Here is a 27,764-nt window from a genome sequence, read left to right on the forward strand (position 1 = left end):
ACTTTCGGTGTGGAAACCACCAGGTAAGGCTGCACCAGGATATGGAGTACTCAGGTGTTGGCATGTGAGCACAGGTGCACTGTGCACCTGGCTGTTTACGATGCAGTTTGAAGTCGACTAAGTGCCATGCACAGATTCACCATCAGGAGTACCAGGCTCTCTTGATGAAAACTTTTGGTGAAGTTCTTATCAAATCATAGCATGACCATCCATCTCTTGCTTTATATCGTAATTGAATTGCTAGAAAATTTAGTGTCTTTGAAAACTGTGCTAATAACACAACTGGTATTTTTACCCTTGCAGATGTGAGAACATGTGGGATAGAGGATTCTTTCTCCATGTGTGGCACCTGTGCCATTGGGGTTCCCCCATCACTCTGGCTACCCCAGAAAATACCTGCCAGCTTCCCCAAATGAGAACCTGTGTTAGGGAGGTTTAATTGTTAAAGCAGAATTGGGTCCTTTAGGCAAAGAATACTCATTCTTAAAGACAGAATAGCTGGAACACTCTGTCTTGTACAGTGATTTTTCCGTGTTTTTTCTAGTCTAGTTTTGTGGTCCTCATCTTGATGTGCCTGGGAATTATTATAGATGATACTAACAAGCCCATGATGTAGTATGGCCAATCATGTACTGCTTTATGTGCTGAGCTCTGGGAGTCCTCTTCTACAGTGTCTCCATGGTGACTTCACAGGTCACAAGGGTTATCTCTAAAAAGTAGAGATCGCTGGTATTTTATTATTTTCTGGCAGCTGTCACTAGCCTTGGGAATATGAGCCAGGAGCTCTTCAGCTGCTAAGGGTGGGTGAATTTATCACAGAAAGTCCTAAAGCCTCAGTGAGTCCTCCTCGGCTTCCATAATTCAGGGAGTTTCTGGTTCTATTTGGAGGTAGCTCCCCTGCCTCAGAAGCTCCAAGAGAAAGGGAGAAGGGATCTAGAGAACTTAGTGACCCCAGCATAATTTTTTGTTATCATTGTTTAGATTTACTTTTTTCAAAACATTTATTTTTTTAGAAGTAGTTTGACACAATACCTTTATTTTATTTATATATTTATTATCATTATTTTTTTTAATGTGGTGCTGAGGATTGAACCCAGGGCCTTGCACATGCTAGACGAGCACTCTACTGCTGAGCCACAACCCCAGCCCTATATTTACTCCTTAAGAAGAATTAGAAATATATGGATATAGGAAGATTCTAGAACTGCAGAATCTTTGTTGCTGAAAAATAGGATAGGAGATAGGCTAAATACAAATTTTATTCAATAAAGGGAAAAAGAAAATTCTGATTTTTAGAGATAATAAATAAGCCTGTTACTAGGTTTCAGGCAGATATACTTAAAGTTATAAAATATTTAGCAAACATAGCCAATGACAAAAACCTGTACAGAAGTCAGGCTAACTCTTGGTTTGTTTCTCTATTTTGATGGGGCTGCAGTTTGACTGGAACAGAGATAAGTCCAGCTGAGGAGCCTGCTGCAGAGCCGGAAGTTGGCAGTACCACTGCTGGTTCTCACGAAAAAGTGGAGACAGTCACAAGTCTGAGCAGCAAATTAAAGAAGGTTTTGCCACCCTCCGACCCCAACACCAAATCTACCAAAGAAGAAGTCTCTGAAAACATTTCAGCAAAACCTGATGAGTCCTTGCCCATTATTAACAATGTTTGTCACACCAACAAGAATCCCATGGGGGATGATCAACTTTCTAACCTGTGTGACACTGAGAATCTTACAAATGACCAGAGCAAACCATCCCAAGAGGTAAAAGGAATGTTAATTGAGAGTCCACGGGACTCTGCACCAGTGGAAATAGTGGAGAAGTTGAGCCCAACTCCCTCAGTACGTTCAGAAGATAAATGTGAGCATAAACTCCTAGTTTACCTCAGCAGAGACAGATGCAGGGATATAGAAGATCCTTCCAGAAGCACAGGCGTGTCTGCAGATGCATTGACCTCTCCCCAACCAGACAGCAGGACCACAGGAGCCCACTCAGATGGGGGCACCGAGCATAGCAGTGGCGAGAGATGTGATGAAAACAAGGTTGGACAGAAAGTTCAGGATCATTCTGCAGTTAAGGAAAAAATTGGTAGCCTCAGAAAAGTTGATCGAGGACATTATCGTAACCGTAGAGATCGTTCCTCCAGTGGAGAACACGCAAGGGAAAGTAGGAGCAAGACAGAGGACCATTATCACAAAAAGCGGCACTATGTTAGAGAGCGGGCCAAGCAGGAGCGCCACCAAGTGGAGCACTGTAACGGGAGTCAGCACCCCCTGTGCCACAGCGAGCGGGTCAGCCCCAGCGAGCGCCGCTCCCTGGGCAGGTACAGTTATCACCACTCTCGCAACAGAGGTGGGTCAGACCAGGACTGGGCCAGACACCACCACTCAGAGAGTGAGCACGCCTGGGGCCGGGAGAAGTACTACCCTGAGAAGATGAGGTGGGACAAGTGCAGGTATTACCATGACAGGTACGTCCCCTACGCAGCCAGGGAGACGAGGGAGTGGAGGCCTCTACACAGCAGCGGCCGGGAGCATGACCGAGCACGGCTGCACAAGGACTGCTACAGGGGCAGGAAGGGCTGGGAGCCTCCTGCCAGGGGCAAGGAGCGGCACCACTTGCACAGTGTGCGAGTGGGGGCAGCCCCTGCCCTTCCTCTGCACCCTGCGAGGTACCCCCAGGAGAAAACTGCACTGGGAGCTGAAGACAGCAGTTTCAGCCTCTCGGATCGGTTTCATGAACATGAAACTGTAAAGTCGCGGAAACGGAGGTACGAGATCATAGAAAATAATGACAGTCACTTAGAAAAGAAAGCCCACAGAAGCTTACAGAAGGACCCTTTAGAAGAGCCTAAGGTGAAGAAGCACAAGAAATCAAAGAAGAAAAAGAAATCCAAAGACAAACATCGAGAGCGCGACTGCAGGTGAGGGTGGTGGCTCACTTGGAGCAAAGCAGAGGCGCTGCGCCCACGGAGCTCCCGGGGAGCTGTAGGCCTCCGGCACTTCTCACAGTAACCAGCAAAGGGCTGTGTCAGTTGCACTGGTTTGATTTGTATTCTTCATCTCTGTGGGGTTTGAGATTCCACTATTTCTACACATTTCTAAAACTGCTGCTTTTGAGCTGCATTTGTATTGTAATGGCCAACAGCCTCATTTCTTAAATGATGTTGCCTTCTCAGTTAATGCTTTATAACCTTCCTAAGAGTAAGTGAAATGTAAGGTGGGAATCTCTGTCTTCAAGGTTGGTTTTTATTTGATGTAGTTATATTTTCATATCTGTTACATTTTCTTGAAATTTAGGAACAACAAGATAGGCAGAAAACAGGAGGCCACAGTTTCTTTGATATTTGCCTGCCTGCCTAGAGTGGGGATCTTAGATGTATATCATTTATTTCCTCTGCCTACCTTTGTCTATTTTTCTGTCTGTTTCTCAGTTCAAATCCTAAATGTGTTTATATTTTTAAAAAGCAGGTTGGCAATTGTCTTTAAAATGACTGATACATGCTGTGATGAGCACGTGTGACCAGTAGGGTTACTTTGTACTTTAGTTGCCAAAAGCCATATGTAAACAGGCAGCAGGTATATAAGGGGAAAGGAAGTCACAAGCTTCTTCCCTTCTCTGTGCCTGAGACACATGACAAAATGCTATTTTCCTTCAGTCATCGGTTTTAGGAGAAGTTAGCCAGGTACCCCCATGGTGGTCTGGCCACAGCCCCAGCTCCTGAGTGCTGCTGGAGGTGGGTGGAGGTGGCCAGAGGTGGGGTCCAGGTTGGCTAATTTTGACCCTGGGATTAAAAAGCATTACAGTGCAAATGGACAACACATTTGTAACTAGGTAAGGATTTTACCTGTGTCTGCACACTGAAGTCCTGAGTGGGCATGAAAGCCCAGGGCCAAGTCCTGTGTGAGGTGCTTCTGTGTTTTGGTTGTTGAATTCTGGCTGCTTCTTCTGCAGGCATCAGCAAGATTCCGATCTTTCAGTAGCGTACTCTGATGCCGACCTCCACAGACACAAAAAGAAGAAGAAGAAAAAGAAGAGACATTCAAGGAAGTCAGAGGACTTTGTGAAAGATTCAGGACTACACTTGATGAAGGCCATGAGCTATGAGACTGTCAACCATTTCCGGAGAACAGAGGGCAGTTTTCTACTCACCGATGGCCTGCCTCTGGAAGGCATCGGACCTTTCCAGGAAAAAACAAAGCATTTAAGGATGGAAAGCAGGGCTGACAGGTGCCATCTGTCTGAGTATGGCCAGGGTAAGAGAAGATAGCTTGGAATTAAGAAGATAGAAACTCTTAATAAATTTGTTTGGAAAAGGTGATTGGAACAATGAAGAGGAGCTTGGTTAGAGTCAATGGGGCTGGAGCAGAGGTTGGCAAAATTCAGCCCTCATGCCAGTGCCTTTGCATAACCTGTGAGTTTAGAATGGCTTTAACATTTTTTAAAATTCCAAAGAGTAATAATGTGTTTCACATGAATACTATGTGAAATTCAAATTTTAATGTCAACTCTGCTTGGGGCGTGACCAGGTTGACTGCTTTGGTGCTGCTCAGCAGAAGTGAGTAGTGGCAGCAGAGACCTTGTGGCCTGTGAGCTGAAAGTTTTCATCATTCTCTGGCCCTTTAGAAGGTTTGCCAACCCTGTGCTGGACCACCAGGGTTCACTTTCTTGCATAAAGACCATGCTGCTGTCATAGAGACTTTGACACATCATCTTGGCTTTTTGATTGTCTAATGTGATCTGGGGGGGAGATCTGGGCAGGAGGCAGAGACCCTTCCCTACAGTGGTCCTTAAGTTACTGTTCAATTACTGGTTGAAAAACAAATGGTCCCCAGCAAGTAGGAGTGAAAAGAGAACCAGGAGCTGGGAGCACTGAAGAGAGTCTTGCGGAGGTGATGAGGCAGGCTAAACTTGGAATCTTCCTGTCTCAGCCTCCTGAGTGGCTGGGACTACAGGCATGTGCCACTGCACCTGGCAGTGTTTTTTTTTTGTATTGGAAATTGAACCTAGAGATGCTTTACCACCGAGATACATCTCTAGAACTTTTGTTTTGTTTTGAGACAAGGTCTCCTAGTTTGCTGAGGGTCTCACTAAACAGTAGGTTTTGAACTTGTGGTTTTGAACTTGTGTTCCTCCTACATCAGCCAGTCACTGGGATTATAGGCACGTGCCACTGCATCCAGCTCTATGTGTGTGGTTTTTTTTTTTTTAATATTTATTGTTTAGTTGTAGTTGGACTCAGTACCTTTATTTTATTCATTTATTTTTATGTGGTGCTGAGGATCGAACCTAGGGTCTCGCATGTGCGAGGCAAGTGCTCTACCGTTGAGCGACACACCCAGCCCTCTTTTAAGAAGTTAATTATGTACATTTTAAAATTGGTTTCACATTAATATTTCAACAATTTGGGGAAGGGGAATGGTGAGGATTGGTCCTTTTCTGACCTCTGTGTGGTACTTAAGGATTAAGTGAGGAGATGAGTAGTATTTAAGGAGTAAACAGTGAGGTATATTTATAATCTATGTATTAGGCAGGATCCCAGAATTGTTGCCAAAATCTTCTAGCCTGGCTCCCAGAGATGGCTAGGCTCAGAGAAGGTAGGTTGAGTGCTAACCTCAGTGTTGCTATGGCATTAGGTGGCCGATTCCACTCATCCATTCCAAGTAGTGCAGTCAGGCTGTGTGTCTGAGTGGTGGCCCTGTGTTTCTATCCCCAGTCCAATGGCACTGATGACTAGTTTGTAGCCATGCCTCTATTATGAGCACAGACTGAGGGCCCAGGTGATAGGCTGCCTGTCTGGCCTAGGTGGCCAGGCCCTCTTGCACTGGCTGAGGACTAACACCCCTTCTGCTCTCTCCCACTCCCTTCTACATGTTCCTCTGCCCTGGCCTTTGACTACCCGCCTCTCTTCCAAGCTTCTGTCCTTGGGCTCCATTCAACTCTCAGTTAACTTCTGTGGCCTGAGATCCGTCCTAATAGGAAAATGCTCAGCAATTTGATGGGGCCGAGGAGGGCCTGTTCCTTCAGGGATGTGGCTCTGGGGGCATGCTTCTGCTGGGTCCTGTCACCATGTGAACTTATTTTTAGTAGGACACTTGGAGAAATAGCCATGTGCCAGCCTCTGTTTGCTCTTCCTCTTTGTAGAATTGATTTCAGGTGACTGATATTAAACTACAGAAAATGGATTCTAGTTTCAAATCCCCCAATTTGCACTCAGAGCACAGGCACTAAACATTTTGTACAATCATTATTAAAATCCATTTCCTAACCTTTGCCTTCCAGGTGATTGAAAACTTGGCCTCAAAACAAAAAATTCACTAGTTATGGTAAGCCCTTTTCCTATCTCTACATTTTGTCATTGTAGAGCACTGAGAGGACACAGATCAAGTTTTAATTCTGAAGAAAACATAAGGGCCTTATGGTGCTGTTGCAGCACCCTGGCTGGGGCAGTGGCCTGGGGTGGTCCAGCTGTGGGGGTCTCAGCTCCCTTTAGCCAGGCCAGCCTGGGCAGCAGACACTTCTTAGACCTGGAGATGTGTTTAGATCCCTTTTCCTTATTGGCTTTCCCAGGACTGACCAGGAGGATACTTGTCACTGAAGTCACTCCCTATCCCTTTCCCTCATCTTAAAAAATGCCAGCGAAACTCAGAAGGAACAGACTGCCATTTGACTGGATTTCCCCAACTCAGACCTGCCATGTGTCTGTCCTGAGAGCCAGGCCCCAGGATCCCTATATCTGCACCACCATCCCTGCACACACCCAGGGCAGAGGTATAGAAGTCCTGCTCCCCTAGCAGGGTGTCAGAGCTGTGGCCATGTCATGTTAATGCTTGGCTTTTATTCATGGTACTGTACTCTGCACTTGTTGAGGGAAAGGTAACAGTGAACCATTTGGCCCTTGAAATTTTGTCCAAATGTGTCTATCATGTCAAATCAGTAAGGAAGATTTTAAGTGAATTTTAAAGTGCTTATATCTACAGGAGAATTATCTGCAGTTAATTAACAAGCCTTACCAGTGTCTCCTCAAGGGAAAGAGCTAGGTCTAAGGAAACTAAAACTCCTCCCAAGTGAAAGTGGGAGCTGAGGATTGGGGCAGTCTAGCAGCAGTCTGGGCTCCAGGCAGGCCCAGCTGGGCCCAGCAGATGGCGCCTGCCTGGCCTCGCCACCAGCCAACACCTCTAGAACTGCCTGGCATTTCTGGGTTCCTTTACTGTGATGGGAAGGCAGAGTGACCATTTCAAGGAAGAAGAGCTTCCCCAAAACCCTGGGGGGAGCCGCTGACAGGGTTTTCTGAAAAGGAGGGCCCATCTTGGCCTCCGTTCCAAACTAACGCCTGCGCCTCTTGTCTTTCAGATTCAACGTGTTCAACAGAAGCCATCCCCAACCCAGCTTAAATTATAAACATAGAAAATAACTTTGTTCAAATCTGCGTGGTGCTTCTTTAGTAAATATGTACAGATTTTACCATGGAGAACTTACTTTTTTTGTTTTGTTTTTTTTTGTTTGTTTTGTTTTGTTTTTGTTTTTACCTTTTCTTAATTGCCCTTATTCCAAATGGATGAACACTTTCTACAACTGCTGACCACTGTAAGATACCGTGTATATATATCACAGTGAAAATAATGCCCTGGAATAGAACATCTCAAATGCTGCTTAATTACAGACTCAGGTTGATTACTTGTATTTCATGTAATGTTCCTCCAAGTTAGACATCTGGTGCAAGACCAACCGGGAAACCATGGAATTATTAAAAGTACAAACTGACAGTGTGTATATTTAATTTAAAGACTTATTTAAAGATTCACAAGCTCTCAACTAAACTTTTCGAGGGCAGTCTGTTTTCTGTAATGTCTGATACTAGAAACTAATTTGCTTCATATTTTAGTTGTATTCAAGATTTGAAAATGTATTTTATAGACAAGTTCTGTTTTTGAACTTTGTGGAACTATTCCAATCAATTTACCAGTTATGATGAGTATTTACATTATGAATGTATAATCTAAACATTATTTGTACAGCCTACAGTATGTTTTTATTACATAACACTTTTTTATACAGCGTCCTTGTCTTGACTATATGGTATTGGAGTCTGAGTTGTCAGCTTGGTCCCTTAAAGTTTCTAGTTACAGACAAAAATCATACTGTGATTTTATTTTTAATATGGATATGCTATCAAACTGTGATACACTTATAATTCACTGGTCCTGCATCAGGAGATGGAGTGGGGAAAACTGTATTTAATACAGTTTGTATCTGAATAATCTGTATGGTTTATACAGTTTGTGTTGTTCAGAGATGTCTAAAGTTTGATCTTTGTTTTTTTAAAGATTGAAAAAGCACTTGCCCCACTGTAAATAATACAGCATGTAAAATTTATATAGTATATAAATGGCAGCAAATTAAACATTTTGTGTCTTGTTTTTTACTCCTGTTTTCCCCATTTGCTTGCGGCATGTCTCACTGACTTCTTCTGCAGTCACTGTAGACCCACAATGCTCCTGCCACATGGTCTGTCAGTAGGTGCCTTCAGCCAGGCTGTCAGGCCTGGAACAGAGGTACAGACCCCAGGAATTGGTCAGGGAAAATCAGGCAGTGGTTTGCTGGACCCAACATATTTCTAATTTGAAGAACCAAAGTCTTAGACAATCTTAATAATACATTTGATTTTTATTTAGTGAACACAATATCTACAAGAGTTTTGACAGCCATATACCCTCCAATTTTTACTAACTTCACTCTGCAACAAAATATCAATAGATATTTTGATATCAATATCAATAGAATATTTCTTCATGCAAGTTGTGGGAAATATATACATTGAATAACAAAACACTCCAGAAATCAATATATATGTACATTATTTACATACTGACTACATTTATTGTAAATAGAAATGTCTTCTAAGAAAAAAGAAAATGAGAAATCACAACTTGTGGTTTCTGGTCTATAATAGACCTAACTTCTCAGCAAAGCACATCTGTGTAGATAAATGCATTTGTAACTCTGAAAATAGCATTGAATGCTTCATGTAAAGCAATGCCTGTTTCATCTACAAACAGCTCCTCTTATGACTGTTTGGTACCACATGAACTGCTCAAAAGTGTTCTGGACCCTGAGGACATAGGTGCATGTCTGAGTCCAGAGTCAGTCCAGTTAAACCTCAAGTGATGGCCAGGACCCAGGGAGCTGGGCTAGAGGGGCTGTGGAAGTTGCAGTCTCCAGCCCAGGGTTCCTCTTCTCTGCCTACTGCCTTTGTCTCTGGAGGAAACTTTGTCTTTGGCCAGAATCGGGGCTAATCCAAGCACTGAGTGTAGACATTGGAGTGGAGAGGAGGATGAGCATGACTGAGGCTGAAACTGCTGTCCCCCTCTTCTAGGGTGTCCTGGTGGAGGCCAGGTGTGTATTTGTCACTAGACTGGAGGATTTTCTGGACCTGGCCTAACAACTCATCCACTGCCTTTGGGTTAATACTGTCACAACAAAACCTCAGATTAGGCAAGTTCACGTAATACTCTTTGAGGGAAGTTACTTAGATTCTAAGTACGAAGGCCTTCTGGTATTGATCCCGGGTGACAGCCATCAGGCAAAGCTTGCTCACAAGATGACCGTGCAAACAAGATTTACCATCAGGTGACTTAATGCTCGCTTAACACCCCAAACCAGAAAGCTCCATGTTCCCAGGGCTGTACCTGGGTTAGACAGGAGAGAGGAAATGGCTCGTCCACATGTGGCAAACTGACCTGGCCAGCGCTGCAGCAGTCCTGGTTGGGGCCAGCCTAGTGATGGCCTGGCAGAGCTGCAGCATCAGTGCTTGGCCAGGGGTCCAGGCAGCACTTGCACATGGAAGACTGGAGGCCAAGTTGCATATACACCAGTCAGGCATTTCAAGGGAGACTTGCCCAAACACTAAAGCTTCAGATTTGAGGTATCAGTAAAGTAACAAAGCCTAGAAGCTCGGGTATAAACCAAAACAAATCAGTCTGATGTAGGATGGAGAGTTTCAGCCTTGGACCCCTTTGCTTGTATGACGTAAAGCTACATCAATGTCAGCCACACAGAGGCAAAGGGCTCAGGCTGTGCTCTCTCCGCCTCAAGGCAGTTCATAAGAATAATTACTTCTGCTATTTAGAACAAAATAAGTGCATATGGTCTGAGGTTTTCACTCCTGGACTTAGATTTTGCACAGGAGTACAAATGACCTCCAAAGGGTGCAAATTCCAGGTGCAGATGGGGTAGAGAGAGCAGTTCCGGGGGGAAAAGGTCACCCACCAGCTGAACAGCCCATAGAGCTGAAGAAGGTCCTACATGCTCTGCACTGGTGCCATGAAGATGCAAAGAAACCATTCTACAAGGGGAGAGGGCTCTCTAATCCAGCCCCCATCTCATCTCCGCCTCATCCGCACCCTCATCTTTGTGTCAGCAAGGATGGAACCCAAGGCCCTGCACATGCTAGGCAAATACTACCCTGAGCTACATCCGCAGCCCCCTTCATCCTGGTGTGTGTGGGGGGCTGACATCCTTTCCACAGATGTCCTGAGCACCTACTATTGTACAGGGATGGCCACATGACAATCCCCAGTTGTGGAGCTTCACAAGTCCCACCCTGGTGTACTGTTCACAGAAAACCCTACAGGCCACACACCTTCAGTCATAGCTTGCTCTTCTCACAGGGGAGATCAAATCTCTGAGAACATGATAGTAAAGAATAAGATTATTTGTAGGTACTTATATATCCATTACATTTAAAAAATCAGATTAGTATAATGTCAAAATAAGCATTTTGCCAAAAGTTTTAAATATTGATGAATGTGGTCAAAAGCCTATCAGACCAATGTATTAAAGTTGAACAACATGAAACTGCTGTTTCTAGGGGTAAAAACAGTCAAATATTAGCAGTTTTGTGTGGTTCGATGCATGGATGATTTGTGTCCAGGGAAAGGGCTTCATTGTCTAGGATTCAGCAGTTACAGGATAAATACTTTATTTTAGAAAGCATCTGTGGGGCCAAAGCTGAGTTGAGGGGAGGTTGCAGAGCTGATCACACACGGAGCCCCCAGTGTACCCTTCTTCAAGGATACCAGGCACCACCTTCCCCAGAGCACCTGCCTGTCCTCAGCCAGGCCCTACAGCAGCTCCTACCCAGGGCAAGTGCCCCACAGCCCGCCCTCTGAGTGCTGCATATATAGACTTTTTTTCAGTGCACGGTATATACTTGTGTCCAGGAGTTAAATTTATAGCTGCCATTCTAAAAATACTACTGTTAGAAAGTATCTTTCATTATAATTTCAGAATATAAAAAGGCATATAAAAGCTATAATCCTATATATCTGAGAAAAATTCTGAATAAAAAAAGTGGTAGCTTTTCCTTTCCTCTTTTGATATAAAGCAGCGGCTTCTAGAGTGGTCAACTCTGCCCCAATGCGCAAGCGTGGCATGACTGGTGCAAACGCAGTTCCTGCTGCGCGAGTCCTGTGTGTACGATGAAGATTCCCACAGCCCAGCCGGGGGGCCTGATGCTTTGGACCTCTCCCATCATGGGCGCCCCGAAGGTGGCAGCTGACCACAGTCCAAGTCACAGCACAAGGCTTTGGCGTGTGTGTTGGGGCTGCAGTTCTGGGGGAGCTGTGAGTGCCGAGCGGGATCCCACCTCCCCGCCCTGCAGCTCTGCTGTGGGGTGTGGATCTTCCTGGTGACCTGAGGAGCCAGGTAAGTTCTATTTCTTATTGGCAATTCTTCTTTTCCTTGTGGCCAACATGTCATAGAAAGGATCCCTACTGATGCTTGCTCTGGGGAAAAAAAAACAAAGTGAGCAAATCAGGGCCTAGGACAAGCCCTAGACCTCCAATTTCCACCAGCCCAGGGCCTCCAAGACTGGAGAGGAGATGGAGATAGGGTAGCTTCTCCAGCAGCCCCTGAGCTCCTACAGAGAACATTTGTCCCGTGAGTCCCCAAGGCAAGCGCTCACTCTGCTAGACCTTAACTCACTTGATGGATTTCATCCATTCCTCCTTCTCCTCTGGGCTCGGGGCAGAGATCCGGTACACCACGTGGTTCCCCTCCACAACTCGGCCATCGGCTTCTGTTTTGCAGGCCTTGATGACCTGCCCTTTGTGACTGGGATTGTAAAGCTCAAAGCAGTTCTGGTGGAGAGAAGGAGGAGGATGTCACGGGGGGCCAGACCAGGCTGTCTGCCATCAGGCTCCTTGCCTGGGGAGTGCCACCCCCTGGGTAGAAAGAAGCTGGCAGGAGAAAGCCACTTACAGGCTTCCGCGGGTCCTCCACCTCCCTGATGCTGAGGTTTTCCAGTGGGATGATTCCCCTAGGCTCTTTGTCCTACAAGAGAAAGGTGCACAGCAGCCTCAGCAGACCGTAGGCGAAGGCCCCTCACCACGGGGGGCTCTGGTGACTGCTGGAAGGAGGAAGAGTGGGCTCCCCACTTACTGTTGTGTATTCAAAGTAGTAGAGGCAGTTATCCGTCAGGATGAACCAGCGACGCTTCCAGGTCTTCACACGCCCCCCTAGGAGCAGAAGGGCCCCATGAGTCAGGTGCTCAGGGCTGTGGAGCCCGAGGCCTGAGGGCCCAGGACCCACACCAGCTACTGCATTTGCAGAAAGACCCCAGGAGCCAAGCTTGGGCTTTAGTTTTCTCCTTCGTGAAAACCTTTATATTCTGACCAAGTTAGCAAAGTCAGGACAAGCTGTGTGGCCTGGCCGTCCAGTTGGGATGGCTGGGTGCATGGCTGGGGCCCACATGCACCCCCCACCCAGCCCACACAGGTATCCTCTCCATGGCCACCCAGGGTCACCCTAGATAACACAGCACTCTCAAATCTGCTTCCTGGAAAAGTCATAATGGATGGGTGCAATCTCCCCACATGAGATGATAACATGATGAAGTCAACGCCGCTCACCCAGGTCTATCCAGGGCTAATCCTGTTTTGCCCAGGCGTTATCACATTACTGGGTACTTTGGGCAACCCTGGGATCCATCAAAGTCAATTACCCCTTGGCTCAGGGAACTATTAGATTGAATTAAATTAATCTTTTAACAAGATCTGGAGCACACACTACACACTTGCACACACACAGTCCGTCTGATCTGTTAGCCCTGACGCTCAGCACAAGCAACTTCAACTGCTGGCCTTGGCTTCTGAGGTGAAGTCAGGAGGTGTCGGGGCGGGTGGAAGTAAAGGAGGGAGAAAGAAAACACTGCTCACCACAACAGACCCAAGCGCTATGCGGATGCAGGTGAGAAGAGACCTACCTTCCCTTCCCCAGGGCTCCCCAGTACTGATGGGGTGACAGGGAGCTGGAAGGGTTGGGGTCTGGGATCCCTCCTTGGGACTGGGAGCACTGTGTGGGGCATGGAGACAGAGCGGTGGAAGGAAAGGCCTGGGGGAAAGGCGAGGGTCATGTCCGGGGGCTGAGGCAGGAGCTTCCCTGACTGGGCTTCAGCTTGTGGAGACCCAGGATGAGGACACCAGAAGGAAAGACAGTTTGGGAGGGAGGGAGCCTGACCCCGGCAGGCAGAGGCCCTGCAGGGCAGGGGGTGTCTCCAGAGCCCAGCTGGGACCTCTCCCTCACCCCTGCCTCACTCACTGGACCTTCAATCTGTCCTTCCTCGACAGCCTAAAACAGATCAGGAGTCCAGTTGCTACGAAAGCAAGGGCCAGGAAGCTTTAGCATCCAGTTATCCCTCCCTCTCCCCAGACAGACTTGCCACCCCCGCTCTGTCCTCACCATACCACTTCCATCAGTCAGAGTGAGATTCCTGATGCACCTCTGCCATCCCCTCAGAATGTCCCTGGGCCCCTCCCCGCCACCAGATCACACCCTCATGCCACAGGCTCTGTGCTCAGGCTCCTCTGGCCTGGAGTGACATTCCTTCCTCTCAGCATCTCCACGCCTGGGTCCTGTTCCCAGCTCCTGCACACAGCTTCACCATGGAGTCTCCTGCTCCCAAGGTCTGGGCCTGTCTCATCCATCTTGACAGGAAGACCATTCCTTATGGGGGCCTGATAGGGAGCCCATTCTGCATGGGAGTCCTAACAGGGTGCCCCATAGGAAGCTGGTTCCATATAGGGGACATGATCCCATTCTATATGGGGTCCAGGTGACACTAGGGGCAACCTGCCTTATCTCAAAGTTTTCCAGCAACAAGGGGATAGAAGGACATTCTGTGCCCTACGATCATGAGAAGAGGACAATGCTAATTCCTTCCAGGTGTCTCCCCAAGTCCCAAGGCCCTGTGCCACATCGGCTGATGGCAGCCTCTACCACTGCATCTATCACCATCTAAAGCTCTGCCCCTCGGGCACTAGTGCGTTTTTGGAAGCTTCCATGGTGCCCCCACCCACCCAGCACCTGCAGCAGCTAGAGGCGTCTTTTCAAAAGAGCCTACTGGTCACATCCCTCCCCTACTTTATACCCCCAGAGGTTCTGCTACACTCATTGTGAAGACCCAAATTCTTCGGCCCTGAGGGCTCCTGTGTTCTGCTGCCCTCCCAGCCACAGGCCCTGCCTCCACATGGCTGCAGGGGTCCTGGAGCTGTCCATGATCCCAGGCAGCTCCTGTCCAGGGCCTGCTTTTCCAGCACACCCCGCCACAGCAGGCCATCAGGGCTGCCTGCTGGCTCTGTTTGCCCCTAGAATGCCCATCTCCACTGTCACTGACCTGTAATCATCACTGGTCATGGAGATGGATCTGCAGGAAAGAACCCTCAGCTTTGTTCCCTGGACCCCACCCCACTGCTTCTCCATTCAGTGTTGTGTCTGGAAAACCCACCCCCGTCCAGTCCTTGGTCAGTGGAGCCTCTCAAGCCAGGGCCGCAGGAGCCCAGACTGAGGTATGCCATAAGGGCTGGGCCCAAGTCTGCCAGCCCAGGACACCTTTCAGCTCAGAGGTAGGCCTGGCAGGGATGGGCGACGCTCCTGGCCTCAGAGCCATGGCAGGTTCTGCTGAGAGATGCCAGAAGGCCCAGCCCACACCATCCATCCCCACGCTCACCTGCAGACAGGAGCCAGCTTCTCCTCAACAGGTAAGCACCACTTTGATTTGTAAATCTCCATTTCCACTGCTCCCAGGCCTGTGAGTGCACGCACACACAAAGGGCACGCGTGGCACAGGCATGCACACACTTTCCCCTCCATGGCAGCTCATCTCTGACCACGTTCTGTGTTTTTGACATGAGTCACTCTCGAAACCCATTGTCTTAAATTCCTCAACAACTGCAAGCCAGGCCTGCGCACTATGCCTAAGCTCACCCACTCCCAGCCTGGAGCAGCAGCTGCTCTGCAGCTAAATTTACACTGTGCGTGCGACATTCCTGTCTGAACGCACATTTGGAAACCCACATTCTGGAGTTTCACACTTGTCTAGCCAGGTGCCTATGTCCCTGCAATGTCTGCCCTGTACTGGGAGGGTTTCTGCGTGCCCACTCGGTACAGGGTCACACCTTGAGACTGACCTGAGTCACCAGACTTGTCTTTTGGCACATATATTATTCTCTTCACCCTTTGGGGACCAATACCATTGGATGTACCTAGTGGCCAGGCCTGGGCTCCTCCACACAGTTGGGGCAGGCCCACAGGCAGAGGCACCTCCAGGCCCCAGGAGCTCTGCAGAGAGCCTGCTGTCATTCAGCGGCTCCAGGGCCTGCTGTGCAGAGTGCAGGCCTGCAAGGCCTTAGCCTCAGGCTTTCCCAAGGAGACAGCAGATACAGGGGCTGCGGGGCAAGAGAGCTTCACGTGCCAATGCTGCAGAGCAGCACCTGTTGCCCAGGCAGACCCCATGCCCCACTGGCTGACCACTGAGTTGAGGCCACATTTGGGTGCATGGGGAGTTCCTGGCACCCCATCTGTGCCCAGGACAACTGCACAGAAACACGAGCGCTCTGTGCACTCCCTCATGGCCTTCTTATCTGCTCGTCCAGAAAACACTCTACAGACACAAGAAGTCTTGTACCTTTATTTCATTCACTTATTTATGTCTTCAGAGCCGGCCTCCTCCCCAGAAACAGAGGCCACTTGAATGGCTGTCACTGTCCCTCAAGGGGGCACTCTTGGGCAATGCAAGAAATGGAAGGAAGGAGTTTAATCCAATGAGTGCCCTACTTATTACGGCTGAGTGCAACTGCTGGTGACTCCAGATGCGGTCCTCCTGCTGCCCCACTCCAGGACACAAGCACCACATGACTTGGAAGGTCTGGGGTATATCTGCTGTCACTCAGGCATCTGAGTCCAAGGCTACAGCACTCAGTATTCAGGCAAAGATCCAGAATCCTTCTAAAACACTGGCACAGCCAGAGAAGAGCTAGAGAGCAATGCCAAGGTTGAAGACCCCAGTGGGAACAGGCCCACGGAAACAGCCCCAGCCCATTAGCTCAGGTGGCCTGTGCCTGTCACACTGTCATCATGCAACATCTCATCCTCCCTTCATGAAAAAATAATAAAAATCACCAGAATTCTAGCCCTCGGGTCTGACAGGCCACACAGCAATCATCTGTTCTCAGAAGTACCTCGAGAAAATACAGCAGTCACATCTTGTGGCCTTTACTGTCAACGTAAGGTAAAAATCCATCCCCCCCCAGAGTCAAAATAACCCCTAAAAATTGCTACAATTGCCCATAAAGTATAAGAGCCATTAGACTCGTCACCAGTGAGAAAGCCTTCAGAGCATCCCCAGGATCTTTCCAGGAGCTGTAAACATGCAGTGCTTGGTTAGTATGGGGAGACTGGTGAGGCTGTGGGACAGGCTGGTTACCAGCTTCTTCACTGCTGCAGGACCTAAAGATGGGGCAGGGGTGGGGGGCGAGCTTGTTCCCACACAGTGTCCCCATGCGTTCCTGTCCCAGCCGATGCTGACCCTGTCCCTGGGGTGGGTGCCAATACACCACACCGTGCACAACGCTGACCCAGCAAGTCCAAAGCCAAATGGATCAGATGAATGGCAGCCACAAACCAGAGCTTCACACAGACCAACGTGGGGGAGAGAAACCGAAGGAGGAGTGAGCCGCTGGGGAGGGGAGGAAGCCACTGGGTACCTACCTCCTAACGCAGGACAAGCAGGGACAGCCCGTCACAGAACAGAAAGGTGGGAGCCACAGGCAGAAGGAAAACAACAAGAAGGCACATTTAAACCACTCGTCAAAAATCACAGCCACGCCAAACCAAGAGAAAGGCACACAGGTTCTTTGGAGATAAATGCACTTGCTTCTCGTACAGAAAACTGCCCTGGATTTACATAAATGCTAACTCAGCAGTTTTCTGGGATAGGTTGTGCAGTCCCTGCCATGGACACAGCAAGTAGGGCCTCACTCTGAAAGGCCACACTTCAGGGAAGCAGCCAACGGCCTGGCACGTGCGGCTGCTGAGAGTAGGCTTTGGCTCAATGGAATTGTCTTTTAATGTTGCTGCCAAGTGGTAAGGGGCTTTGCTACAAGGAGCTTGGGAGGACCCCATGGGAGCTGCTGCGTGGGCTGAGGGGCCACGAGCACAGGTCACACACAGCAGGCTCACCCAGCTTCAGAAGCCAGCCTTCCCGGTCTGGGTTGAAGAACGTGTGTGTCAAGTCATTCCCATCATCCTCTGGGATCTTAAACGGTTCATTCTTAATACTTTCATACAAGTTCTGTAAGGAGGAGAAACAACAGCAAGTTCAGGGTTTCAAACAGGAGAAGTAATTGCCCTTTCTCTCTCTCTCCAGTGAAGAAGGTGCATAAAGTGAGCAGGACCAAGATAACAAAAATATGCCCAAAATATGCAATTCAAAACCATGAGTCAACAGGTATGGTGGTCCCTGCCTGTAATCCCAGCTCCTCAGTAGCCTGAGGCAGAGACCCTGTCTGAAAATACAAAAATAAGTGATAAAATTAGATAAATAAATCAGAACTGCCAATTTTCATACATTTTGATAAATTTGAGGAAGGAGGAGAAACAGCAAGATGCAGTTCAGAAGCAGGGTTGTGAAGCTGGACACAGTGGCACATATTTATGATCCCAGTGACTCGGGAGGCTGAGGTAGGAGGATAGCAGTTTAGCTTCAGCAACTCAGCCAGGCCCTGTCTCAAAATTAAAAATAAGTAAAAGGGCTAGAGATGTAGCTCAGTGGAAAAGCACTCTTGCATTCAATCCCTGGTACCACACACACACACACAAAAAAAAAAAAAAAAAAAAAGAAAAGAAAAGAAAGAAAGAGCGAGCAGCAGGGTCCTGCGGGACTCACCCTCAGCAGCTCCTCTGGGAGGTCTCCTCCCTCGTTGATGCCGCGATTCATGGTGATGAACCGTTCTGCAGTGGGTTTGTCACGCACATTGTGGTTGTGAAGGCTGGTGTTGAGCATGATGATTGCAAATGACAGTACATAGCATGTGTCTGCAACAAGTCAGCGGACAGCAGAGGGCTCAGCAGCCTGAGCCAGCTGGAATTTCTACATGGAGAGTGTGGGACCCACAAGGACGACCCATGCAGGAACCTGTATGCTGGCCCTGCCACGCATGCCTCGAGGGAGGGCCCTGGGTCTACCCCCTGAAGTGGCAGCTCTCTGCAGAGTGGGATGGGTCTGATGTGTAGCTACAAGCAGGACCCTCCTGGCTCAGGGAAGGCAGGTTCTAGGAACAAGCTTGAAGGGTGGGGATCTAGGCCACAAGCTGGGCCACTGACCTGTAGACTGGAAGACTCCAGGGTTGCACAGGCAGTAGCGTGAAGCAAAGGCCTCCATCATGCGATCAATTTTCTGAGCCTCTCCTGGAAGCCTGAAGCTCCACAAGAACTGCCTGTAGAGAGATGGACATTCACCCCATGGCCATGCTAAGGATGGACCCAGCCTGGAACCTAGAACAGCTCCTTCCTTGCCCAAGCAAAGACGTTCTCTCCCTGGCCTGAGATGCCACCTTGGCAGGGGTGCCAGCAAGGAAAGATTCAGTTTCCTTCTGCTTGGTAATTCAAGACAGGCTCACTGACTGCTCTGCCTTTTTATGATACAACTAACTCTTCAGCAAGGTCTGCTGCCACTGCCTTTAAAACATCCAGGATGCCAGCACTTCTTGCCCTTAATTGTCACCACCATCTGCACCCATCACATGGCCACATGAGCCCTCCCACATCCCCATGCCTACCTCCACCCACAACGGCAAGGTCAGAGTCAGCAGGACAGACTCGATGGCCCATCCACACCATTGGGGCCACCTACAGAGTCTGTTGCTACCTAGATGGGGCAGACACACTTCTACTTTAGGGATCATGCCCAAGGTAATCAAATGCTTCTGTTCTCAGATGTCCCTTCTCACTGAGGTCTCCATGAGTCTTCCCTACCTAAAAGGGCAAGCCCTGCGCCAATACTCTTGTCCCTTTCTTTGCTTTCCAGCTGCAAGGCACCCAGTACCACCTATTACCTGTCAGCCCTAAGCCCTGAGGGCAGAGATGTGGCTGTCCTGCACCTTGGGGTCCCACAGCCAGCCCGACTTCAGCACAAGGATGAGGGATGAGATTGGAACTATAAACTCCAACTAATTTCTGGACTGTCCTTGGTTGTAAGGTGCTGTTCCTGCAGTGATCAGATGCTGCTCCCCTCCCTCTGAGCTTTTCTTCCTCTGCAGGTCCCATAAATGCCCTCACTCTACAGACTCCTGCCACTTGGGTCCCTCTTTTTGAGGACTTGCTTCAACAGCTTCAGACTCAATATCCTGCCTGATCCCAGGATATCACGACAGCTGGCTTGGGCTGGGCCACTGCTGACTTTCTCCTTCTTTGCCCCATGTTGGTCAGCAACACACCCCCACCAGGACAAATGATCTCCTGCCCTGCTCCACAGAATGGATGGCTTCAGTTAGCCCCACACCTCTGACTTCCTCAGAATAAAATCCCAAAGCCTCCAGGTAACTCCTCAAACTAAAGGAGCACCCAGGGGCCCCTCCCTGCTGTTTGCTCCATCAGCACACCGTCCTCGGCCCTAAGCCACCCTAGACTTCCCTGCCACCAGCCTGAGGACCCCTTATCCAGTCTCACTTTTGCTGCCATAGCAACTAGCTCCTGATAAGCCATGAAACATAGGTTTTAGAAATATCTATTATCCCTTCTCTCTCTGCCCCATGTAAGCTCTATGGGGCACTCCCAAAGACCAGCTGCCCCACTCTCGGGCACACTGGGACAGGCCCAATGACAGAAGTGCGACAAGCCAAGCAGCACTCAAGGACCCACTGGAGTAAAGCTGAAGTGGCAGCTTTCTGCCCTCTCCTGGCCTTTTGCTATGGATCAGAAACTAGCCAAAATAAATGGCACCACAGAGGTGATGTTGGCTGTGCCGTGGATGTACCTGCCACACTCCCAGGCCTGTGCCTTTCTCTGGATGAACAGTTTTCAAAAACTGAGTCTGAAAATGGAAAGCAGGGCTGCAGGCTTCCTGTGTCCGCGCACCGTCAGTGCACAGCTCAGCTCCGGGCTGACCCTGTGTTATGAGCATCACATAAAACACCACGTGTATTTCAGTCTGCAGCTGAAGTGAGGCCACAATGTAAATAAGACCATGTAAATAAGACCAGAGTACAGGGAAGGAGGTCTAGAATGTGAACAGACAAGACATGGCTATGATAGCCTCAGCTCTGGAGCAGGACAGGTGGCTCCCACCAGAGGCCTGTCCCTGCAGCCACTTCCTACATAGGTCAGTGGGTCAGAATTAGTACCAAGACCAGATGAAGAGCCATGCCACCCAGCCAGGACACAACAGATAAAGACAAAGAGACAGCCACTCAAGATTGCAGGGCCAGCTGTTCGAGTGGGCATTCAGGGAGTATACTGTGGGTGCCAACAGGGCTGCACAGAGTGTCTAAGCATTGTCCTCCTCCATCCACCCTGCGTGACTCAGAGTGACATTGGCTTTCCTTAGACAAGGCAGGCCAGAGTGTGGCCTCTGATGGTGGGAGATCTACATCCTCCTGGGAACAATAAGGGTAACCCCCTTGTGCTTGGTGCTCAAGGCCAAGTCTAGTGGAAAATGGGTTGGGGTGATGTTAAGGTCACACCAACTAGAGCATGAAGCAGATATGTGAAGAAAACACACACACACTCCTGCATGTCATTCAAAATGATGGACAACAAAGAAACTACGAGCAGGATGCAGAACTGGAAGTTATAAGGAGGAAAGAGTGATTTGCATCCCTGTGTGCATGTTCCAATTCCTGTACAGGGCTGCAGAATGTCACGCAGCAGAAGGAACATGGGAATGAGCAGCCAGTGTCTGTAGGACTTGCAGGCTCCCTCTGAGTTCCTTGGAGTGAATCAACAGCCACTACTGCTCATGACTCCTCCTCTGGTCTATGCCCAGGGTGCAGCAAATACTAACCTTAAGGCTTGTACAAGGTTGAGATCAGCAAATTCATGGAGTTCCACAAAAGCCTGAAGAACTTTGATATTAAATTCATCTCTAGGAAAGAGTGGAAATAAATTCAAGTCTAATGTATGTTATTTCAATGACTTCAAAAGAAAGACACGTCCTACAGCAAGATTTTGCAATTTTAATTTTATATGACTACAAGTGAAAATTCTCCTCTCACTATAAAAATTTGTTCTCAGGCTTAAAACAAAACAGAATTAATAGGATTTTAGAAGTGTACTTTCATAGTAGGTAAGAGTCAGGAAGAAGAACATTAAAATCTCCCCAAAGGACAACCATCATGGCCAATCGGGTCCACTTAGATGCCAAGCTGTTAGGTCTACTCAGTGCTTAGTGTGCACCCTGAAACCTTCAAAATGGCCCCATGAGCTAGGTCTATTACCACCCCCATTTCACCAATGGGGGTTTTGAGGCTCAGAAAAGTAAATTAACTTGCTCAAGGCCATGAACCATAAGGTACAATACTGGGCTCAGAAAGCAAAGCTTGGGAAAGAAACAATACCTTGTATTAGCTTTTAAAAACTAATCATGAAAATAAATGACAACAAAAAGGAAATGACTTAACAATGTGTGCCATTGGCTCTTAACTGAAAGATGCTCCACAGGACCTGATCACAAGATATATTGAGGATACCCCAAGTATCAAAATGCTGGGGTTCTACCTGCCCCCACCACTGGCCACCTGAGGGTAGCAGAGTGTTAGAATTAACGTAGGCCAGTATTCTCAAAACACTTGTACCTTACAGGAGACACCTGTGACTTGCCCTAGTTGAGAGAGCCTACAAAATGCAGCCTGGCCAGCATGGTGGCATATGCCTGTAATTCCAGCAGCTTGGGAGGCTGAGGCAGGAGGATCACCAGTTCAAAGGCAGCCTTAGCAAAAAGCAAGGCACTAAACAATTCAGTGAGACCCTGTCTCTAAATAAAATACAAAATAGGGCTGGGGATGAGGCTCAGGGTTGAGTGTCCCTGGGTTCAATCCCTGGTACTAAAAAAAATGCAGCTTGAAAACCAGTGTTCACTCTCTGGGCAAGTTCACTGACAGTGTCAACACTACAGCCTATGCCAGCATCAATACTAGACATGGCTGAGGGCAAGTGCCATCTGTTCACAGGCAGCTCCCCCATCTGGGGCTTGCGGGGAGAAAGAGGGAGGGAAAGATAAGTGCAAGGGCACCAAGGTCATGTCCCAACTTCTCTCCATCTTTCTCTTTGGGATCTGCATGTGGAAGGTGTGGTGTTGCAGTCTCTGATGTTGTTTCAGGGTCCTGATGGCTCCTGTCTGTCCCAGGAGGGCAGTGACCACAAAGACACTGTCCTAGGAGACAGGAAGAAAAACTGAGGATCCAGCCCTGTCTGTCTGACAATGTACCTGTCAGCTGATTCCCACTAAACTGGCACAGTGGCACAGTACAGGGCACTTTGACTTTTGCATGCTGAATTAACCTTGTACTGGTGGAATAAATCCCATTTGGTGTGTAATCCTTTTTATTTATTGTTAGATTTGTTTCCTAAAAAATTATTTTTTAAAAAATATTTTTAAGTTATTGATAGGCCTTTGTTTGTTTATTTATTTATTTATTTATTTATGGTGCTGAGAATCAAACCCAGTGCCTCACACATACCAGGCAAGTGCACTATTGCTGAGCCACAGCCCCAGCTCCCTAAAAAATTATTGAAATATTGTATTTCCATATTCTAAGAGATACTGGCCTGCAGCTTTGTTTTCTTGTGATGTCTTTGGTTTTGGTCTCAGGTAGTAGAAAGCTCACAGAATGAGCTGGGGAATGTTCTTCTGATTAAGTATTTTTAATAAAAAGCTGGAAACAGAAACGATCTGATTGACAGATCAGAGCAACCACTGGGCTTTTAACAATATTCTCTTTGGCCCTTGACAAATCTATTTAGGCACACTTGGCATGTACTGCTTAAACCTCTGCTAAGCACAGTAAGTGGACTGTAGGTGAAAAAGGTTGGGAAAGTAAGTTTGACCTGCTGCTTTCTACTTTAAATATGAACAATCAATTCTTACCTTCATTCACACCCCATGAGATATGGGGAAGAAAATCACTGAGACATCTGGAGTATTTATGGGCCAAACTTCAGAAGACCAACCGGTTATCCAAGATTTTGAGAAAGGCAGCAGTGCTGTCAGTTGTCTCGATTCCCCAAGGGGTACAGATCTCACCTGGACCCAAGTGCCCCCATACCTATCCTTCCACACAGTAAACAAGAGGAATAATTGACTGTACTAGGTTCCCCCTGTATGGGGGTCAGCACATGCAACCCATGCTTGTAGCTAAGGAGCTGTGAAAACCCCAAAATGGAGGGTAGGCCCAGGTGCAGCTGCCCATCCTCCTTTAACTTACCTCTCACCCAGATAGTCCCCAATGACAGTCTTATTTAGGCCTTCTCCTTTATAGAGGAACTGGGCGACGTCTTCTGGGGAACTCTGTAGCAGGTCATTCTCTATTAGAAACTGAATTCCCTGAAGAACATAAGACAGAAAATGATGATTAGGAGTGCCACTCAAACTCAATTTTCAAGGATGGAATTATATTCATTTGGTCAGAGCAAAAATACTAGAGACCCACTAAACTTCTGACTTTCACAGTACCATGCTACATTTCATCCAGCCAAGAAAAGCACATACCTCCACCCTGGGAACTAAACAGGTTAAAAGACAGATAAATGGGTTGCTGAACAAACCACTTTAAGTGATTGTTAGACATTCTAAAAGCAGATGTAATGTAATAATGATGTTGGATTTCTTAAGCCTGGGAAATGATTTGTTTTGTGTCGGGGTACTCCTCACATGAGATGGATGCTGCTGGCTGGGCAACCTAACACCCAACCTAAATGCCTTTCTCTGTCTCATCCTACACTAGATAATCACTCTCTCAGCTGCCCTTGAAATTCAAAATGAACTTGTTACCACAGATTTGGCCAAATAGTCATAAATGAAGCCCATGGCAAACAGCTGAAAAACATTTTGATTTCCTGGTAAAAGAATTCCCAGGAGCTAGCACTGCTCTTCTTCCTTCTTCCTAGTTTGTACAAGGATGTGATGACCTGAGCCAGAGCAGCCATCATATGAGGGAAAGGCTAAGATGAGCACAGGCACCTTGTTCCTGTCACTTAGGAGCCATGGACTACATAGCAGCTATGTGAGAAGATAAATATCTATTGTATAATCAAAAGGCAATTTTTGTGGCTAAAATTTCTGTTACCTGAGACCAAAAACACATTAACTGATATGCTACCACTGATCTTACACCAGCTGAAACTGATGCATACTTTAAGGACCTACAGAGCAGAGCTGACAATTTCAAAAAGCAAGAAGCTACCTCTAGCCTGACCAGTTGCGCTCTGTCTCAGGGGAACCCCAGGGACCCAACAAGAGAGCAAAAGTTTCTCTCTGGCACAGTTTCAGAGCTGGTTCCAAGATGCACATTGGCCAGGCCAGTAAGGGAACAGGGGATTCTGGTATCTATCTGCCAGGAGGCTGTTCCTACCAATTCAGACAGGCTTTTCTAGCTAAAATTCCCAGGCTCAAGGCCAGGCTTCCTCATACCCACATAGTCCATCTGGAGATTTTTTTTTTTCTCTCAAATACATAATTGTCTTTAGCAGTCTATTTTAGAGTCTCCAAAAACTGGAAACAATCAACCAATAAGGCAGATAAACAGGGCTGGGGTTCTAGCTCACTGGTAGAGCGCTTGCTTCATATGCGTGTGGTACTGGGTTTGATCCTCAGCACCACATAAAAATAAATAAAGATATCGTGTCCATCTACAACTAAAAGAAAAATATATTTTTTAAAAAGGCAGATAAACATGTTCTGATGGACACATGATGAAATAATACCTACAATGAAATGGAATGAGCACTCATTACCATGAAAGCTTCTCGCAGACATGAAATACAGGAGCTTATTTGTTTGGTACTGGGGATTGAACCCAGGGTAGCTTTACCACTGAGCTACATCTCTGGCCCTTTTTATTTTATTTTTAAAATATTTGTTTATTTACCTATCTATCTATTTATTTTTGGTGGTGCTGGGGATTGAACCCAGGGCCTTGTGCATGCAAGGCAAGCACTCTACCAACTGAGCTATGTCCCCAGCCCGAGAATGAGTGAGTATGAATGTGTATCCGGAATCGGCTAGCTCCCTGCCCTGGCCATGTGAGGATTCAGTAACAAGGCAGCTGTCTGCAATCTGAAAGAGGGGCCTCACCAGGCCCCCATCATGTTGGCACTCTTGTCTTGTAGCCTTGTAGCCTCTAGCACTATGAGAAAAAAAATACCTGTTGTTTGAGCCACAGTCTATAGCCTTAGTGAACCCAAACTAAGTGCTACAGCCATAAATCTCTGAAACCATGAACCAGTCTAAAAGCAAATAATTTTGATAATTTTTCATCCACATTGCAGACTTAATGTGCCTCTGCATTTACTGAGCAACATGATTACAAATAAGTCGTTGAACAGGACCAGTTAAATTAGTGTAAAAATGTCTTTTTGGTGAAAAGGGACACAAATGAAGCCTATTCAGCAATTTGTCACAACCTGATTAAATCCTAAAAGGGACATAAATGAAGCCTGTTCAGCAATTTGCCATAACCTGATTAAATCCTTACTTCCTTGGATGTGGCGAGCAGCCACCTTGTGAACACTGGATTGTCTGGATTCGGAGCTCCCTACCAACCAACCACAGGGTCCCACCCAGCTCAGCAAAGTAGTAAGTTTATGGTTTGGACCTGAAATGTCCCCCCAAAGTGCATGTGACCTAAGAGGCAGCAGTGTTCAGAGGTGGTAACTTTGAAAGATGACTGGATGATGAGGGCTCTGATCTCCTCAATGGGTGAATCCATTGCTGAATTCATAGTTTAATGGACGCTTGGGAGGCAGTGGAAACTTAACGGGTAGGACCTAGTCAGAGAGAGTTGTCCTTGGCATGCCCTTGAAGCCAGTATCTCCCCAGCCCCTTCCTCTCTCTGCTTCCTAGCTGCCGTGATGTAAGCAGCTCTGTTCCACCACACGCTCCCTGCCATGATGTTCTGTCTCACCACAGAACATAGGGCGAAGTGATCGGGGACTGAAACTTTTGAAACCATGAACCAAAACAAACCTTTCTTCCTTTAGTTTTTCTCAGGTATTTTTCACAGCAATGGAAAGCTCAGTAACACAAGTGGTTATAGGCACTGAGTCATGAGTCTTCCTTGCTCATGATAGTGGGGTGTTTCTTAATTGTCCTGTGCTTTTTCCCAAACTGTGAGACAATAATTAAAATGGAACCTCCCTACTTTATAAGGTTGCTGTAAGGATTAAGTATATTAATTAAAGTGCTTCCTTCACATAGTTCCTGGAAAACAGGAAGTTCTCAGTGTTAGCCCTTATTATAAACCTGACACATGGTACATGAAAAGTGAGAGGACAAGCAAGAACCCACAGAGAAGATGTCAAAAGTATGAGGTGAGTTCACATTCATGAAACTGAAGCCTGATGCACAGGGGTAGCATCACTATAAGAAACAAAATCAGCATTTATTTATCTGCATGTTCATGAGACTTGAATTTATTTACAAACTCATTGGTATGCTACACTGTGCTATACTTGGGTCCCTTTAAACATGAAGTCCAGTTTCAAAACATTCGCCAATGCTTGTGAAATCTGCTGATAATTTAACTCAGTAAACTCAACTTCTAAAGGAAAACAAAAACAAAAACTTACTAACCCCCAAAATGGAATCATTACCAAATGCACAAAAATCATTTCAATTGACAACTCCATTCCATTTTAGAGTTGATTTATGCCTCAAGAACAGAGAATTAGAAAGCAACTGGAAATTTTTTATGGTGGCTAGAGTATACCAGTTGAACAAAAACCCTATTCCAGCTGTAGATATGCTAAGCTCTAAGAAAATCCGAATCTGCAAATCATGCACAAGGAACGATGATATACATTTTTTGGGGGGAGGAGGGGGTTGTTTGTTGTTTCAAGACAGGTCTCACTATGTTGCCAAGGCTTGTCTCAAACTCATGGTCTCAAGTGATCCTACCAACCTCAGCTTCCCAAGTAGCTGGGATCTCAGGCATATGCCACCATGCCCAGCTTGATAAATATTTCTTCAAAAATGATTTTCAGTGGGATTTGTACTTACAAAAAGTGAGTTTACAAACCTTAGACCTTGTACAATGTATTTCCCGCAAGAAACATTTACTGGGGCTGCGGACATAGCTCAGTTGGTAGAGTGCTTGCCTTGCATGCACAAGGCCTTGGGTTCAATCCCCAGCACCACCAAAAAAAAAAAAAAAAAAAATTAAAAACAAACAAATTTACTAATTTGTTTAGAAGCTCAATATCAGAATAAGCAAAGAAAA

The 27,764-nt window shown here is 47.1% G+C and overlaps 2 protein-coding genes across 2 annotated transcripts in view; one reads left to right on the plus strand and one right to left on the minus strand.

Annotated features, from left to right (window-relative positions):
* Positions 1 to 8,387, plus strand: part of Usp42 (ubiquitin specific peptidase 42) — a 47,200-nt gene extending 38,813 nt beyond the window's left edge. Inside the window, exons 15-18 of the mRNA XM_026404207.1 lie at positions 1,439 to 2,920; positions 3,952 to 4,253; positions 6,280 to 6,323; positions 7,351 to 8,387. Of these exons, the coding sequence (XP_026259992.1) occupies positions 1,439 to 2,920; positions 3,952 to 4,253; positions 6,280 to 6,287 (1,792 nt within the window). The 3' untranslated portion in view covers positions 6,288 to 6,323; positions 7,351 to 8,387. The remainder of the gene's footprint in view (positions 1 to 1,438; positions 2,921 to 3,951; positions 4,254 to 6,279; positions 6,324 to 7,350) is intronic.
* A 2,815-nt stretch (positions 8,388 to 11,202) lies between these two features.
* Positions 11,203 to 27,764, minus strand: part of Cyth3 (cytohesin 3) — an 89,438-nt gene continuing 72,876 nt past the window's right edge. Inside the window, exons 5-13 of the mRNA XM_026404209.1 lie at positions 23,754 to 23,872; positions 21,335 to 21,415; positions 18,658 to 18,770; positions 18,221 to 18,369; positions 17,515 to 17,626; positions 12,439 to 12,515; positions 12,259 to 12,330; positions 11,983 to 12,137; positions 11,203 to 11,783 (exon numbers count right to left, since the gene is read on the minus strand). Of these exons, the coding sequence (XP_026259994.1) occupies positions 11,711 to 11,783; positions 11,983 to 12,137; positions 12,259 to 12,330; positions 12,439 to 12,515; positions 17,515 to 17,626; positions 18,221 to 18,369; positions 18,658 to 18,770; positions 21,335 to 21,415; positions 23,754 to 23,872 (951 nt within the window). The 3' untranslated portion in view covers positions 11,203 to 11,710. The remainder of the gene's footprint in view (positions 11,784 to 11,982; positions 12,138 to 12,258; positions 12,331 to 12,438; positions 12,516 to 17,514; positions 17,627 to 18,220; positions 18,370 to 18,657; positions 18,771 to 21,334; positions 21,416 to 23,753; positions 23,873 to 27,764) is intronic.

This window comes from Urocitellus parryii, chromosome 9 (genome assembly GCF_045843805.1).
Source record: "Urocitellus parryii isolate mUroPar1 chromosome 9, mUroPar1.hap1, whole genome shotgun sequence".
Lineage (NCBI taxonomy): Eukaryota > Metazoa > Chordata > Mammalia > Rodentia > Sciuridae > Urocitellus > Urocitellus parryii.